The sequence below is a fragment of the Polypterus senegalus genome, chromosome 10, assembly GCF_016835505.1.
Source record: "Polypterus senegalus isolate Bchr_013 chromosome 10, ASM1683550v1, whole genome shotgun sequence".
NCBI lineage: Eukaryota > Metazoa > Chordata > Cladistia > Polypteriformes > Polypteridae > Polypterus > Polypterus senegalus.
This window is the reverse complement of record NC_053163.1, coordinates 125,118,387-125,135,518: the sequence shown is the minus strand read 5'-3', so window position 1 is coordinate 125,135,518 and position 17,132 is coordinate 125,118,387. Positions and strand designations below refer to the sequence as shown.

At 39.6% G+C, this 17,132-nt stretch overlaps 1 protein-coding gene across 1 annotated transcript in view; it reads right to left on the bottom strand.

Moving 5' to 3' along the window:
• The window catches only part of f8 (coagulation factor VIII, procoagulant component), a 131,231-nt gene that overhangs the window by 22,576 nt on the left and 91,523 nt on the right, over nucleotides 1-17,132 (bottom strand). Inside the window, exons 16-20 of the mRNA XM_039766528.1 lie at nucleotides 14,631-14,859; nucleotides 13,063-13,248; nucleotides 9,777-9,893; nucleotides 7,391-7,462; nucleotides 32-117 (exon numbers count right to left, since the gene is read on the bottom strand). Of these exons, the coding sequence (XP_039622462.1) occupies nucleotides 32-117; nucleotides 7,391-7,462; nucleotides 9,777-9,893; nucleotides 13,063-13,248; nucleotides 14,631-14,859 (690 nt within the window). The remainder of the gene's footprint in view (nucleotides 1-31; nucleotides 118-7,390; nucleotides 7,463-9,776; nucleotides 9,894-13,062; nucleotides 13,249-14,630; nucleotides 14,860-17,132) is intronic.

The window sequence follows — 17,132 nt, the reverse complement described above, 5'->3', positions numbered from 1 at the left end:
TTATTACAACATGCATTATTTCAATTCTCACCTGTATCCAAGACTTGGTATCCAATCCCGACCAAGCATTGATTGACCCGGAAAAGTCTAACCTTGCCAGTTTAGGTTGCCAGTCACCTTAAGCAAAATTGAGAAATATTACAATATCCATTCCATCCATAGTACTTTGTGTAATACTTCACATTATGGAGAAATATCTGAATCATGATGAGGTCAAATTGTTGACAATAGGTATGATTTAATGTATTGTTTCTAGGTATTAATTTACAGCCAATGTGTTTTAGGACATTTTTCCATTTTTGTTAAAAAAATCAGAAAACTAAAAGACAAACACACCACTTAAGGGGAACGATTTAAAGGGGACACTATAGGAAAGTTTGGATGTAACACTGCTACTCACCTGAGTGTCCCTTTCTGTCCTCAGTCACAGAGAGCCGGATAAAGAACACTGAACCCCATAGACTGCACTGCCTCCAGTAACAAAGCTTTTAAATTCTCAGTCCAAGAATGACCATTGAAGAAGACACAGTGGTGTTGCCAAACTTATTTAAATTACAGTTTTTCCCATATTGTTATAGGCAATTAAAACAGGTTCCTCCCTTTGGGACCCCAACATTTTGACTCTGTATCTAATTATTTTTAAAGATTGATTAATCCAATTCAGGGTCATGGGTGTGACTGGAGACTGTCCAAGCCTCAAGGCAGGTAACAACCGTGGATGCATTGCCAGTCCATTGCTGGGCTCACTCAGCCACATAGAGGGCCAGATTAGAACTGCCCAGTAACTTAGCATGCACATCTCCTGGGATAGGAAAGAAAAACGGGAGTACCCAGACAAAAAACATCCTGGGATTCAGACCTCAGATGATGAACTGAATCAAGTCTAATCACTGCACAATGGTGCCATCCAGATATCAGTGATCAGCTTCAATATTCTCATTTTAACATGATTCTTATTTTTGTATGTACTATTTTAAACATAAAGACGTTGGCTAAAACACATGTGATCACATTCAGTGTTTTAAATTAGTGTGTGTTAGCTTTTTCTCCTCAGACCAGAATTTATTTCTCTATTATTTATAGATGATAAAAAGGCTGCATACTGCCATCTATGGACATCTGATGAGAAATCTTGTCAAGACTCGACAGACAAAACAAGTAAATGACTCTATTCTATTGAAAATTGCAGTCCATTTACACAACAAAGAGTTAGTAAGAAGTAAAAATGATAACCCACTGAAAACGTTTAAAAGTATAGTCAGTTCTGTGACAGCACCAAGACAATGTGCAACATGTAGAAAAATGCTGAGATCAAAAAACAGGAAACAAAAAGATATCTCTCACTCCCAAATCTGTTTCACAGTTTCATCCTAACTCCTCATTAAAGCACTCCTGTCTCCTATTGTCACATTATTTTATTTATTTACCTTGTCTAATGGATTACACTTGTTTCTGCTGCCACTACCTGTGAAAGTGTTGTTTTATTTATTTATGTATTTTTAATTTTTTTGATTTTATTGTAATCATTCCATACAAATAGATCAATTTTTTTTACAAAAAATAGGATTCAAAACAAAGCAACACCCACCCCTGAGAAAGAGAGCATGGCCAACGGACTAAAATTTAAAAATAGTAAAAATAAATAAATTGATGAGTTTATTAGGCGGATACAGATACATGGGGAAGAAAAAGAAATGGGGAGGTAATCTATTTCCTCAGTGTTTTAAGAGCTTATTCTAAAATATTATTGATCAGATCCTGCCAGGTTTTGAAAAAGTTCTGTACAGATCCTTTAAGTGATAATTTGATTTTTTCCAATATAAAACATCAGTTACCCACTGACTTCAAAGAGGAGAGTTAGGATTCTTCCAGTTTGGCAAAATAAGTCTGCGTGCCAAAAGTGTAGTGAATGCAATCACAGTTTGATTGTCCTTCTCCGCTTTAAGCCCATCTGGAAGAACACCAAACACAGCTGTTAATGGGTTAGGAGGGATTGTGACACCAAGGCTGTCTGAAAGGCACTTAAAAAGTTTGGTCCAGAATGATGTTAATTTGGTGCAGGCCCAAAACATGTGACCCAGTGAGGCCGGAGCTTGATCGCAGTGTTCACAGGTTGGATCTTGCCCTGGAAACATTTTGGACAGTTTTAAGTGAGACTGATGTGCTCGATATATAATTTTGAGTTGAATAATTGTATGCTTTGCACATATGGAGCTCGAGTGAATTCTCTGCATTGCTACCTTCCACTCCTTTTCTGATATGTTGAGTGAGAGATCCTTTTCCCATTGTCCTCTTGGATCTTTGAAAGGGATGGACTGTAAAATAATTTTATATATTGCAGAAATGCTGTCTGAGTCCTTGAAACTGAGCAATGTTTTTCCTAGCATAGAGGAAGGTGGGAGATGAGGAAAATCGAGCAGGTTCTGTTTAACAAAGTTTCTAATTTGTAGATAGTGAAAGAAATGTGTTGCTGGAAAGTTACATTTGGAATGTAATTGTTCACAGGATGCAAAGATGTTGTCTATATAAAGATCTCTAGGTAATTTAATCCCAAATGTTTTCCAGATATTAAAAACTGCATATGTTTGTGAGGGTTGAAAAAGGTGGTTCTCTTGTAGAGTTGCCACAGGTAAAAGATTCTCCATCTTAAAATGCTTTCTACATTGGTTCCATATTCTGAGTGAGTGAAGCACAATTGGATTATTAGTATATTTCCGATAACTTGCATTTATTGGGGCACAAAGCAGGGAATATAGAGAAGTACTGCAGGATTTTATTTCTATTGCACACCAAGCCTGTGTATGTTCATCTGTTTGTGTCCAGGTTTGTATAGCTTGTATGTTTGAAAGTGTTGTTATACCTCATGGCGAGTTATAGCAAGTTCAGGTTCTGTGATATTTTGTGTACTGTGGAGAAGCAGCTAAACACCTCTTAGTTCAGACACTATTTTAATGCTGGACAGGTGGGACTGGAGATTTTGGTGAATGTGCAATGGCGAAATTGGTTATTTTTTGGAGCTTCTGTAAATTTTTCATTTCCTCTTGGTGACAAATAAAGTACAAGTTTATCTAATCTATCTATCTAAAGTGAACACACGCTCATTCAGGAAGTGGTCCCCTGAGGCAGAGCAGGCTCTGAGAGACTGCTTTGAAACTACAGACTGGGATATATTGCTGAGATCACATAGTGAGAACATTGAAGAGGCTGTTGAATGCACAACTGATTACATCAACTTCTGTATGGACATTGTAGTTCCAGTAAGAACAGTATGCTGCTATGCTAACAACAAGCCATGGATTACAAGTGACATCAAGGGCCTTTTGAACCAGAAGAAAAGGGCTTTTAAAGGTGGTGATAAGCATGAGCTGAAGTGCGTGCAGAAGGAACTCCGAGTCCAGCTCGGAGAAAGAGCAGTACAGGAGAAAGCTGGAGCAGAAGTTGCAGAACAACAGTATGAAGGAAGTGTGGGATGGGATGAAGATTATCACTGGCTGCAGCTCGAAGCGGGGTGCTGCCATCGAGGCAGACGTGGAGAGAGCAAACCAAATGAACAACTTCTTTAATAGGTTTGATCACAGTAACCCACTCTCACCTCGGAGTACTGCATCCTCCAACCATCCTTCTGCTGATACCAGCATAGGTGAGACATCCCCACCCACAATTACAGCAGCCCAGGTGAGCAGAGAGCTGAAAAGACTTTGTGCCAGCAAAGCAGCGGGTCCAGATGGTGTATCGCCACGATTGCTGAAGGCCTGTGCATTGGAACTGGGGAGTCCTCTACAGCGCATCTTCAACCTGAGCCTGGAACAGGGAGAGTCCCGAGGCTTTGGAAAACATCTTGTATCACTCCTGTCCCAAAGGTATCACATCCTAGTGAGCTGAATGACTTCCAGCCTGTTGCTCTGACGTCACATCTGATGAAGACCATGGAGCGGCTGCTGCTTCACCACCTGAGGCCACAGGTCCGTCACGCCCTCGACCCTCTGCAGTTCGCATACCAGGAGAAGGTGGGAGCGGAGGATGCCATCATCTATATGCTTCATCGATCCCTCTCCCACCTGGACAGAGGCAGTGGTGCTGTAAGAATTATGTTTTTGGACTTCTCTAGCGCCTTCAACACCATCCAACCTCTGCTCCTTAGGGATAAGCTGACTGAGATGGGAGTAGACTCACACCTTGTGGCATGGATTGTGGACTATCTTACAGACAGACCTCAATATGTGCATCTTGGGAACTGCAGGTCTGACATTGTGTGCAGCAATACAGGGGCGCCGCAGGGGACTGTACTTTCTCCGTCCTGTTCAATCTATATACATCAGACTTCCAATATGACTCGGAGTCCTGCCACGTGCAAAGAATTCGCTGATGACACTGCTATTGTGGGCTGCATCAGGTGTGGGCAGGAGGAGGAGTACAGAAACTAATCAAAGACTTTGTTAAATGGTGCGACTCAAACCACTTACACCTTAACACCAGCAAGACCAAGGAGCTGGTGGTGGATTTTAGGAGGCCCAGGCCCCTCATGGACCCTGTGATCATCAGAGGTGACTGTGTGCAGAGGGTGCAGACCTTAAATATCTGGGAGTGCAGCTGGATGACAAATTGGACTGGACTGCCAATACTGATGCTCTATGTAAGAAAGCTCAGAGCAGACTATACTTTCTGAGAAGGTTGGCATCCTTCAACATCTGCAGTAAGATGCTGCAGATGTTCTACCAGACGGTTGTGGCGAGTGCCCTCTTCTACGTGATGGTGTGCTGGGGTGGCAGCATAAAGATGAAAGACGCCTCACGCCTGGACAAACTTGTTAAGAAGGCAGGCTCCATTGTAGGATTAAAGTTGGACAGTTTAACATCTGTGGCAGAGCGACGGGCATTAAGCAAACTCCTGTCAATCATGAAGAATCCACTGCATCCACTTAACAGTGTCATCTCCAGACAGAGGAGTAGCTTCAGTGACAGACTGCTGTCACTGTCCTGTTCCACTGACAGACTGAGGAGATCGTTCCTCCCCACACTATGCGACTCTTCAATTCCACCCGGGGGAGTAAATGCGAACATTAATTTTATTTTAATTCTTTTCATTTTTATTACTATTTAATTTAATATTGTTTCTTTGTATCAGTATACTGCTGCTGGATTATGTGAATTTCCCCTTGGGATTAATAAAGTATCTATCTATCTATCTATCTATCTATCTATCTCTATCTATCTGAAGTACATCACCTCTGACTATAATGATTTTTTTGTGACATTTCTGTATTTTTCAACCCAGCATTTAGTATATAAAAGCCCATTTTTGACAAGACATTCTGTGCATTATTTAAGCTGATCCTTGGTAAGTTATTTTAAATCTTATTTCTTTTTTTAATATATGTATTTATTTTTTTGGTTTGGAAACTACATAGAGTATTAAAATGGGAGGCTGATCTGCATAAGATCATACACAAGCAACACAAAAGAAAAGTCCTTGATAAAGAAAGAAAATCATAAAGTTAGTTCAATTAAAGTAAGGGGCAAATTTAATAAGTGAAATGATTTTTGAATGTGGACATTTGTACTACCACTTCTGTCCCCATTTACACCCAGGTTTGGATGGGCAGTGTGATACAGTGGTGAACGCTTTGGACCTGGGACTTCAAATGCTGAAGCTGTGGGTTCAAATCCTGCTGTTGACACTGTGACCATCAGCAAGTCACTTCATCTACCGGTGCGGCAATTGGAAAAAAAATAATTAAATGTAGTCAATTGTATCTCAAATGTTTTTAAGTCACCTTGGATAAAGGCATCAGTCAAAATAAAAATGGCCTTCTAATAATTTAAAACTGGAGGAAAAAAATGTCGGGCCATGTGCTTCCAATCAGGCATTTAAGCAAACTGCAAGAACCTACACTGGCACTGAAATTTTCACAGTTCCTCTCTGAAGAAGCAATTTTCGTTTAGATCACACAATCCAAGACTAAGAGGTGATGCTGCAGAAGTCTTGACAATAATGGAATAATTATGGCTGAGTTGATGGCAGCACCTACTTAAATTGCTTCTTCAGCTACTCTATGAGGCTTTTCACCCAGAGGTCTATATGGTGGCACATTGGTCAGTGTGCCTGCCTTTGAGATCTGTTATCTTGGGCTCAAACTCTGACTTTACTTGTTCTTTAATAGGTATTTAAGGTTTTTCTCCAGGTACTCCAGTTTTCCTCTCTCATTCCCTAAGGTGCGTGTGTTAGGTTAATAAGTGATTCTAAATTGGCTCTGCATGAGCAGGTTCTGCAGTAGACATCTGCCTAGTCTGGGGTTGGCTCCTAACCTGTACCCACAACTTCTTGAGCAGGCTTTGGCTCCCTGTGACCCTGAATTGGATTCACCAAGAGTTAGAATAATAGAGGTGTATACCCAGGTGAAAGAAGATATCAAGTAGTGTGGTCTAATGTAGTACTTTGGAAACCTTCACAATATTTTGAAAAAAAAAAAATCTGATGATTTGGAAAGAACAAGCTATGTTAAATTGAATAGTTAGTCATTGTCAAGATTATTCTTATGGTTCTGAATAAGCTCATATTTTTTTAAACCTTTAGAGTGGCATATAATGAGCCTTACATGTTAAAAATTAGGTGAATCTGAGCCTGTTCAGTTTAATCTGCAACAAATTCTTCCATATAGATCTCTTACTGCCTCTCTCCTCTACCCGCATCATTCTGTTTATACCAAGCAGGTATGTTGTAGACAATTGTCATGCACGTTCAAGTAGGAGGACGTTGTATGGACCAAGTCAGGGTAATTCCATGCCAGGCCAGGGGGTGACAGGGTGCGCTAAAGCTTCTTCTGTTGTCTCTACAGACCAGCCACAGGAAAACCTGTCTGACTCATCCCCAAAGACTCCACTTCCGGTTCCGACGCCTAGGATGACGGCACTTTCTGATTATGGTGCCCAGGACAATGTCACTTCCGGTTCCGGCACCTGAGTCGATGTCACTTCCAGTTGTGATGGCAGAAAAAGATCACTTCCGGTTCAGTCTTGGCACTTAAAGCTGCCATTTTTACAACCTAGTTTCAGTTGATGTCTGGATTCCGTCAGAAGACACTTCTGTGTTAAAAACAAAGCCCATTGCAGCCAGGGATAATACACGGGTGGCTGCCCCAAACCTTTTTAAGTGTGTTGAGTCTGATCTTTTCACACATTTTATTTGTTAAATAGTGCTTAGAATATACCTTATTACTCACCGAGTTGGGGAATTTTATTTCTCAAGTGCCATAGATGACCCAGTTAAATATGACGTCTCATCTTTTAACTTATTATAGTTTTAGTATGAATATCCAATGGGACATATGTATACTGTTTATTCAATACAGCTCACACTTTAATTTAAACTAAAGATAAAACAATGATCTTACCATAGTGGCCAGAAGATGTAATTTGTTCATCCTGTATTACTCCTGACATCATTCCAAGTGGTTCTGTGCATTCTGATTAAAAAAAAATCATAAGATTTAGAAGTGGCCATACATTCTTCATTTGCTGAACTTGCTTTTAACATTAAAGGCTGACAGTAATAGGCTCTTCTGACGGAAATCACTTTCCACCGCAACGTAACTTTAGTACCAGTTTAAAATCACCAGTGTACATTAAATGTGAACCTTTTGGATGCCCACATGAGCATAAAGACAGTGGTTGGACCTTGAACTGAATCCAGGTTTGTGGAAGGAAGGGGATGTTCGTGAACAGTGTCAGCTGCAGCCAGTGCCAGTGTTAGGTTATTTTGTGCCCAAGGTCAAGCTTATTAGTGTGCCAACCAACTGTTCGGTAGCTAATCCATGCGGCTGGGTAACCTATCCCACCTTATGATCTGCAGTACCAGGAATGACATCCCAGCTATTATGAACGTGAATCTTTTACCTGGCTGGGAGGCTAACATCATGGATGGATGACCTCAAGAAAGAGACATACTAGCCAGGATGCTTGTTAGTCCCCTTCCTGGTATGGCAGCAACCATACCACATGTTCTTCAGGACAGGTAATCCACAAGAAGCTAAGCATGTTTGGACCCAGCCAGTACTTGGATGGAAGACCAACAGAGAAATGCTTGGATTGTTGCTGGAAGAGATGTTGTTAGGGCCAGCAGCGGACATTTACCCTAGTCATTCTGACATCCTAATCATCCCCTGTCTCTAACTTGCTAACCTTGTTTCTCACCCATTCTTCACCTAATAACTAGTGTGTGGGAAGTGTACTGGTGCAAAATGGCTGCTGCTGCATCTTTTTGGTGAATGCTGCACGTTAGTTGTTATTGAAGTGGCTCCCTACTCAATATGTAAAGCTCTTTGAGTATTGAGAAAAGCACTGTATAAATGTAAAGGATTGTTATTAAAGAAAGTAGACTCATGGGAGACAGCTTATCCTGTACAGTTTATTCTCCTATATATTAGGAAGTGGTGCCCTTACTGGCAAACCACAGTATGGATTCTTGCAGATCCCGCTGAGTGTTATAGTCCCATAGGGTTGCCCTGTTGGGTTCCATGTGGGCCGCCAGGGGAAACTAACAAAAGATACTGGAAATGCCTTAATTCAGGAGGATTCCACCTGACTCAGAAGTGCCTTCTAGAGACATCTTTATGGACATCCAGCTTTAAATGTGAGTCCTCCACTCTGTCTGAGGGAGTCAGTGCCTGGTGGGAGAAGGTAACACTCACCTGGGAGAAGTGGATGACAAGAGAAAAGAGACTTAAAGGGACTGGAAAGTGCACAAAACTACTGAGAAGACTGTCCAAGGTATTTTTGTGAGAAATAGAATACATATTTGCACTCTAGAAGTGGACTATGTAGCTGTGTTTGGAGGTTTGGGGCAATGAGCTCCTCCTGCAGGCCACAGTATGCTACTATGGCATTAATATTAGAAATATATAACACCAGCCAAAAATAAAATTACTTTGGAAGGCTATCATTATCATTAGTTAATCCTGCTGCCTCATAGCTTTAGAGATTCAAATCATATTCATATTCACTGTTAATGCGAAGCTAGCACATTCTTACTGTTCCCATGTGAGTTTTCTTCAGGGTATCTCCTGCTTATCCAAGTTTTAAAGATGCAGGTGTTAATTGATAATTGTAATTTTAGTGTGTCCACAAGTGCAATTGTGTCCCAAGATGAGCCAATGTCCCATCCAGATTTAGTGTTCTTGGGAGATAACCAAACAATAGGTCGTGGGTGAATGGTCTGTTTCAAAGTGCTTATTTTTAATGGTGAAGAAGGGTAATACGTATTTTTTATGGTAATGTTTCCACATCACCATTCAATATATATATTTTTCTTATTCAAATGCAGATTGTGTTATTTTCCATGTCTTATCTGTAACTATCACAGGTAAAGACGACATGATTTTTTTTATTATAAGATAATGAAATCAGTTAATCATTTTGAAATTCCAATTATATACAGTACAGTAGTCATCATCTCAAAGCCCTATAAAAAGTAAGTGAAAACATTACAATAAAATATGATACATAAACTGTATGGTAGGCATCTTTTAATAAATGGCAGAGTTCTGCCACTGGAGCCATTAGGGCAGTTAGTGGTTTACTTGTCTCAATCTGTGCTTAAAGCACCATGTGTTTCCTCTTCTGTTTGTACTGTGCATGAGCCACTGGAACAAACAAAGAACATGCTTTCTATTTGACTGATGTTTGGCCTCCATGTCCCACATCATTATTACCCAGGTTATAATTTAATTCAGACTAATGCCTCATGGTTGAAAACTTTGTATCATCTGGGCTGATACTTACTTGGATTGTAGATTAAAAATTTAGCACGCATCCCTGTGAGCTGATGATTTCCAGTTCTGCATTCTATCAACCAAGAGCCCACCTTTGAGGCTGTCATTTCAATTGTTCCAAAAGTTCCTAATCATTAAAGAAGATATGGTTATAATAGAATTATGAAAAAAATTCAGTGAAGCATTGTGTATAAATTAGGATTTGAACCACATTTAGGAATTTTTCAAACTAGCTTTTATATGTTAGGCACCTTTACCCACATGATATATAAGCTCAGGATGCATTACGGTTTTTATGCATACAAATGTACTATAATGCCAAAAGTATTGGGACACCTGCCTTTACACACACATGAACTTTAATGAGATCCCATTCTTAATATATAGGCTTTAATATGGAGTTGGCCTACCCTTTGCAGCTATAACAGCTTCATCTCTTCTGGGAAGGCTTTCCAAAAGGTGTAGGAATGTGTTTATGGGACTTTTTGACCATTCTTCCAGGAGAGCATTTGTGAGGGCACGCACTGATGTTGGACGAGAAGGCCAGGCTCAATCTCAGTCTTCACTATAATTCATCCCAAAGGTGTTCTGTCCAGTTGAGTTCAGGGCTCTGTGCAGGCTAGTCAAGTTACTTCACACCAACCTCACTCGTCCATCTCTTTATAGACCTTGCTTTGTGCGCTGGTGCGCAGTCATGTTGGAGCAGGAAGGGGCCATCCCCAGACTGTTCCCACAAAGTTGGGAGCACGAAATTGTCTAAAATGGCTTTTTATACTGAAGCATTAAGAGTTCCTTTCACTGGAGCTAAGGGGCCAAGCCCAACCCCTGAGAAACAACCCCACACCATAATCCCCCCCACCAGCAAACTTTACACTTGGCGTAATGCAGTCAGGCAATTACCGTTCTCCTGGCAACCTCCAAACCCAGACTCATCCATCAGATTGCCAGACAGAAAAGTGTCATTTGTCACTCCAGAGGACACGTCTTCATTGCTCTAGAGTCCAGTGGCGGTGTGCTTTACACCATTGCATCTAACGATTTGCATTGCTCTTGGTGATGTAAAGCTTGGATGCAGCTGCTTGGGCATGGAAACACATTTCATGAAGCTCTCTGTGCACTGTTCTTGAGCTAATCTGGAGGCCACACAAAGTATGGAGGTCTGTAGCTATTAACTCTGCAGTAAATTGGTGACTTTTGAACACTGTGAGCTTCAGTCATGCGCTGTCCCTGCTCTGTGATTTTACGTGGCCTACCACTTCATGGCTGTGTTGCTGTTGTTCCCAATTAATTCCACTTAGTTATAATACCACTTACAGTTGACCGTGGAATATTTAATAGCAAGGAAATTTCAAAAATGGACTTATTGCACAGGTAGCATCCTATCACAGGACCATGCTTGAATTCACTGAGCTCCTGAGAGTGACCCATTCTTTCACAAATGTTTGTAGAAGCCATCTGCATGCCTACATGCTTGATGTTATACACCTGTGGCCATGGAAGTGATTGGAACACCTGGATTCAATAATTTGGAGGGGTGTCCCAATACTTTTGGAAATATAGTATATATGCATAAAAGTTAAGTATGCACAGTTCCCTCCATAATTATTCCCCTCTGCTCCACAGTTTAAAATTACAAATCAAACAATTCAGATGGAATTAAAGAGGACATTGCAGGCTTTAATTTAGGGATATTTGCATACATTTTGGTCACAGCATGTAGAAATGACACATTTTTACACATAATCCTCACATTTCAGGGCACCATAATTTTTGGGACATATTAATGGTAGGTATATTAAAGCAGTCATATTTAGTACTTTGTTACATATTCCTTACCTGCAAAGAGGGCTAAATCAAGGAATAATCCCCGTAACATTATGGAGGGCAGGGCCGGATTAAGGTGGGTGCTATTTATGCTGCAGCATTAGGCCCATTCCTGAAATAGGCCCAGATGAAAACAGACGAGAATTTTCCAGAAGCTGAACAGTTTTCCTTTGCTATATTAACCTCAAAATAATTCTTAGAATGAAATTTGGAGTCTGACTTTCGGATGTCTAGACACAGCGTTACTTATTATACAGTTACTATTGTTCTTTACACTGTGACGTAACTATAACGTCGTTGTGTTTATTGTTAACCGAAGATTTCAAGTTAATCCTATTAATTTTACGTTAAACAGTTTACTTAGTAATTTAGCTGCGTTTTTTGCAATATCTTGGGGATTCTTGCCACTTTATTATTGTTCGGTAAGTACCACTTAGTAAATTTTTCACCTTGAAAGTTAGTTGTACAGTAAAAATTGATGGCCATTTAAATGGTTATCTGTAAAGATAAAACTAAACGTTGGCCCGCTTTTTTAAAATCCTCGACAGGATTCTGGTCTAATATAAAATTTAAATCGTGGAAAAATTTTTACCCTCAAGAGCCTGAACTGAGTCTCTTTGACCCAATGTCTCTGCAAATTCATTTTTTCTTACTCTGTTTCATAAGAGAATTTGCGAAATTTTGTGTATTTCATTGTTAGGTGTTCTGCATTAAGTGCACTTTTCAGACAATTGCTATTGAATGTTGATGTTACATAGTTTGATGTTAATCTCGAGTTGTTACAATACTACGTCGTTATTATTATTCATGTTCAATAAAGGCTGGCTGGTTCCGTCACAAGCAATTAAGGCTCTTTGGTCGGTCTGAGTGCGCATGTACGGTGAGTGTCGAATGCACATGCACCAATGCCGAGAAAAAATAGGCCTTTTTCTGCAGCATCAGGCCCAATTTCGTCTTAATCCGACCCTGATGGAGGGCACTGTATTTGTTACCTTATTCAAAAGATAAAAAATTCTAGGTTAAACTAAAATGCCTCAGCAACACTATATACTCACGACTTATTAAAGTATGAATTGTTGAGGTTTGTACATGTTTTACACAAAATAGGAACTTTGCTCTTTTATTTATAGAAATAAACCATTCTGAAATTTTTGATGACTCTCAACAGTCATTTTTAGACCTGCTGGATTTGTGTTAAGCTATGACTAAAATCTGCCTAACGGTTGTGCAGTGTCAGAAATGTACTCATGAGCAAAAAAGATAGCTGATGTTATAACCACGGTGCTAAATACAGGAGGTTCTTTGGGGTCCAAGAATGCCAAATTAGATCTTTGGACCCCCCAGAAAACCTCAGAATCATAATTCTCATAATACCAATTGGCCTGTCAAAAATAATAGTCTTTTCTGACTTTCAAAAGTACACTTCTATAATGTCCAAGCTATTACATTCAGAATATAGAGAATATATTTACCGGGATATAAGTTGTAGACGCTGGTCCGGTGTTCTTGATCATTTCTTCGAAATGTGAATGTCTGTCCATGGAAGTGTACTGCATGTGCTTCTTTGAAGTTGCCCATACTTAGTAAATGCCAGCGTGTAACTTCATGGTGAGCAGCTAGTAGACCTGGCAGTGTCTCTGCTGTATAGCCATTGATTGCTATTTAAGGAAGGTAAGATATGGTATGCATTTAATCAGTTTTGTTATTTAGTTATACAGCAAGAAATTACTGGCTAAATTAAAAAGTTTAATTATACTCTGGTGATGATCTCTCCTCGTGGCAAAGTCTGGCCAAAGGTAGTGTGGGAATTAAAAAGGCATAATACTCCAGTCATGACTGGAGCCATACTGGAGGTGAAATCCTCTAGAGGTTAGTATGGACAGTGGGGTTTGACAGGTCCTTATACCTTCTAGCCACAAGGACTCCAAGGAGTCACATTCTGAGTTTGTGTAGAGGAAAGCAGATAAGCCAGAAATAGCCATAGGTTCCAGGGTTGAGAGATGCCTATCCATAGCATAGGCCATTAGATGGTTACTTAGAGTATGTTACTTTCATAGGATCACCTTTTGGCAAGTTCCTGAATTGGCCAGCCATTTCACATTTTGGCCGCAAGGTGTTCCCAAAGTCTGAATTACTAGAAATGACCAGTGAATTGGCCAGCCATTTTGCGAAGTGGCGAGAACTCCCTGGCCGAAATTTGATGTGCTGATATAAGACTGTCCGCTCAAGGTGTGAAGATGCTTAAAAATTTCAGATGCAGATTCAGAACTGAGTTTTCCATTCTGCATGAAAAACTGCTCACACTGGAATCTGTAGGCACAGAAGAAAAATCACTACGAACCGTCGTGTCTCCCCAATCACCAACTGGCGACCAAGGCTACACTCGATGCAAGTGCACTACTAAGTGCACAACAAATATCTGCTCATGCCTTTTGTCTTCCGACTTTGGCCGATCGCCCCAAGCCATTTTGCAAACTGGCTGGCCAAATCCCAAAATCAAGGAAAAGATTTACATTGACATTGGCCATTTCCCGATTTGGCCGGGCACTTCCCGCTTTGGCCGATTTCGGGTTTTGGCCGTAACATATATAATCATACCTATCTTGACAGCAGACATATCCAGAACTGTTACTGTATTAAGGCCCAAAACAAATTCCCTAGTTCCTTTTTTTAATAAAACACTGTAACAGAAAGTTCAAATTTGGATAAGCTACAGCTACAGTACATTATATAAACTTATCAAACCTAGAACTTAACACTCAAACCGAGATCTAAGGAACACAGTACATCATAGCAACCTACTGGGCTACAATTTCACCCACAAATTCAACCATTTATAATATGACATGCTTTTAATATATTTGAAAACTGCACGGCATTCAAAGGACCTGCTAAACCCATGGAATGGAAATATTAACTCAGAGTATTTTTCAGTTTACTTAATAATATATTTCATGTTGTTAGATTAATTAATATGATATAATAATGCATGAAGCTAATGAAGTTGTATGTTTCGTATTAAAGATTATCATTTTCTTACCTGGAAACATGTTGTTGGTTTTGTAAATCTCATCATTTCTCTTAATCTGACATTGTTTTGGACAGTTTCTTGAAATATTCTCATCCATGTACCAGCTCTTGTTTTCATCAAATACCATGAAGAAGAGTGAGTACTCTTGAATTGATAGCTGACGACCAAAAACTGTACTTAAGGTGCCAGGTTTACAAATCAGCAGGGGCCCAATAAGACCAGAATGAATATCCTTCTCCTAGAAATCAAACAGAACACGGCGTCACATGGACGGTATTATCCATTCCAAGCTGACTGCACAGCTAGAACATTTTATTCGTGCCAACTTGTGGTGTCCTATATAGTAGTTCTACCATTATCATTTAAGAAAAAAAATAATTTTGTTGATATTCTACAGTATAATGCTTTATTGATAAAATCATGTAATAGTTTTGTTAAGCATAAAAAGTTTTAATTCATTGTTCTGTTGAATGTACCTATTTTCATATTCGTTACCCTACACAGCTGAGTAGACACATGCAGTATTAGGGAGTAATTCTTGAGCCGAGATTCCTCTTTTTGATCATCAGTTGAATACAAAGGCTCACTGGACTCCAGCAAGTATATGATATTTATTTAACAAAGATGTCTCAGGTGCATGCCATGCAAGATGTTAGTCTTGCATTGTAATTCAAAAAGATTCTAACAATTTTACAGTATGTGTGGACAAAACTTTTATAGATATGAATGTACAAGACTATCTTTAGCATATAGCTGAGAACATGCAAATTATAGGCAAGTACATTTACTTAAAAAGGTAAAGGAGGACAATCTAAACATGAATAATGAAATATTTTCTTGTTGCTGAGACTCAAGATCAGAGGCTGCTTCCTAGAGAAGTGTCTGCATACTTTACAGCAGTTTGACAGAAGTCAGTACAAAGCATCTTTGCTGTATTTGTAATCATCTGGCTTCCTTTCAAGGGTAAGTTGAAGCACAGTTGCATCTCTTAGAACAATACTTGCTTACCTATCACCTTTAGAAAAACCATATGGGTCTAAGAGTCAGAGATTTTAAATGGTTAGTAAAAGATTTTCTCCAACAGCACCTAACCAAACACACACACGTAGGCCAACTTACAGTTCCCAGGTGCCCAAACCTGCAAGTCTTTAGGATGTGGGAAGGAGAAGTGGAGTCCCTTAAGAAAAGCAGGATGGACTTGTAATCCAGAATATTGGAAATGAATTCAATTAGGATTCAAATCAATTTGCTTTTTTTTGTCATTATACCATACAGTACAATGAACAGTATTTCTTATCAGTCCCAATGGTGCACAAATGTGTTTAAACAATCAAAGTCAAATCATTAAACAGAAAGAAAAAACATGAATCAGACAAGACAAGAAGAACAAGAATGGTAAAGTAACAGTGCTAACCACTGCACCTCCATGCTGCCTAATAATAAGTGGTTGTTTTAAAGTGGGGACGATGGTAATGTTTATTGTATGACTACAGAGAGTTCAAGTAGTCGTTAATTAGTTACACCAACAATCAGATCAACTGGATGATTGTTTTAGAGGAAGTGTGTCACACATACTATTTGTAGATAGAAAAGACAGATATTTCAGGCAGCAATCATGGAAATGTAAAACAGGATATGAAATCTGATGTAAAGTCTATGCATATAAGAGATTAACAAAGTTTATTTTACTGGAGAGAGCTGTTGATTTAACAGATGGTGATGTTCAATATATCCATATTTCATTATGTAAAAACGATACTACTTTTGGAGTTTCATTTATTCATCCATCCATGTACTTTTAAAATTTACCTTAAAATGAGTTACAGTTATTTGCAACCTCTATGAAGAGCTACATGGAAGAAAGAAGCTGACAGTTTCTATAATGAATATAATTCCCAATTTCAGAAACGTTGGGACGGTATGGAAAATGCTAATGAAAACAAAAAAAAGTGATTTGTAAATTCTGTTGACCACGTATTATATTGAAAACACCACAACAACACATTATTTGATGTTCTATCTCATTCAGGGGCAACTGGGTGACAGACAACTGGGTGAAAAGACAACTCGGCGACATTGTTTACCGGTTAGGTAATAGTTAGGTTCAAAGAGATTTTTTAATGATATTTAAATGACAACGTAGGGCGGCGGAAAATCCACAGAATCACCTCCTTTATGAGAGTCCCAATACATTGAGAGTAACGATATTCCTTAAGCGGTACTCGCAGGTCCATCCATCCATTATCCAACCTGCTATATCCTAACTACAGGCTCACTGAAGTCTGCTGGAGCCAATCCCAGCCAACACAGGGTGCAAGGCAGGAAACAAACCCCAGGCAGGGCGCCAGCCCATCGCAGGGCACGCAAACACACACACACATTAGGGAGAATTTAGGACTGCCAATGCACCTAACCTGCATGTCTTTGGACTGTGGGAGGAAACCCACACAGACACGGGGACAACATGCAAACTCCACACAGGGAGGACCTGAAAAGCAAACCCGGGTCTTC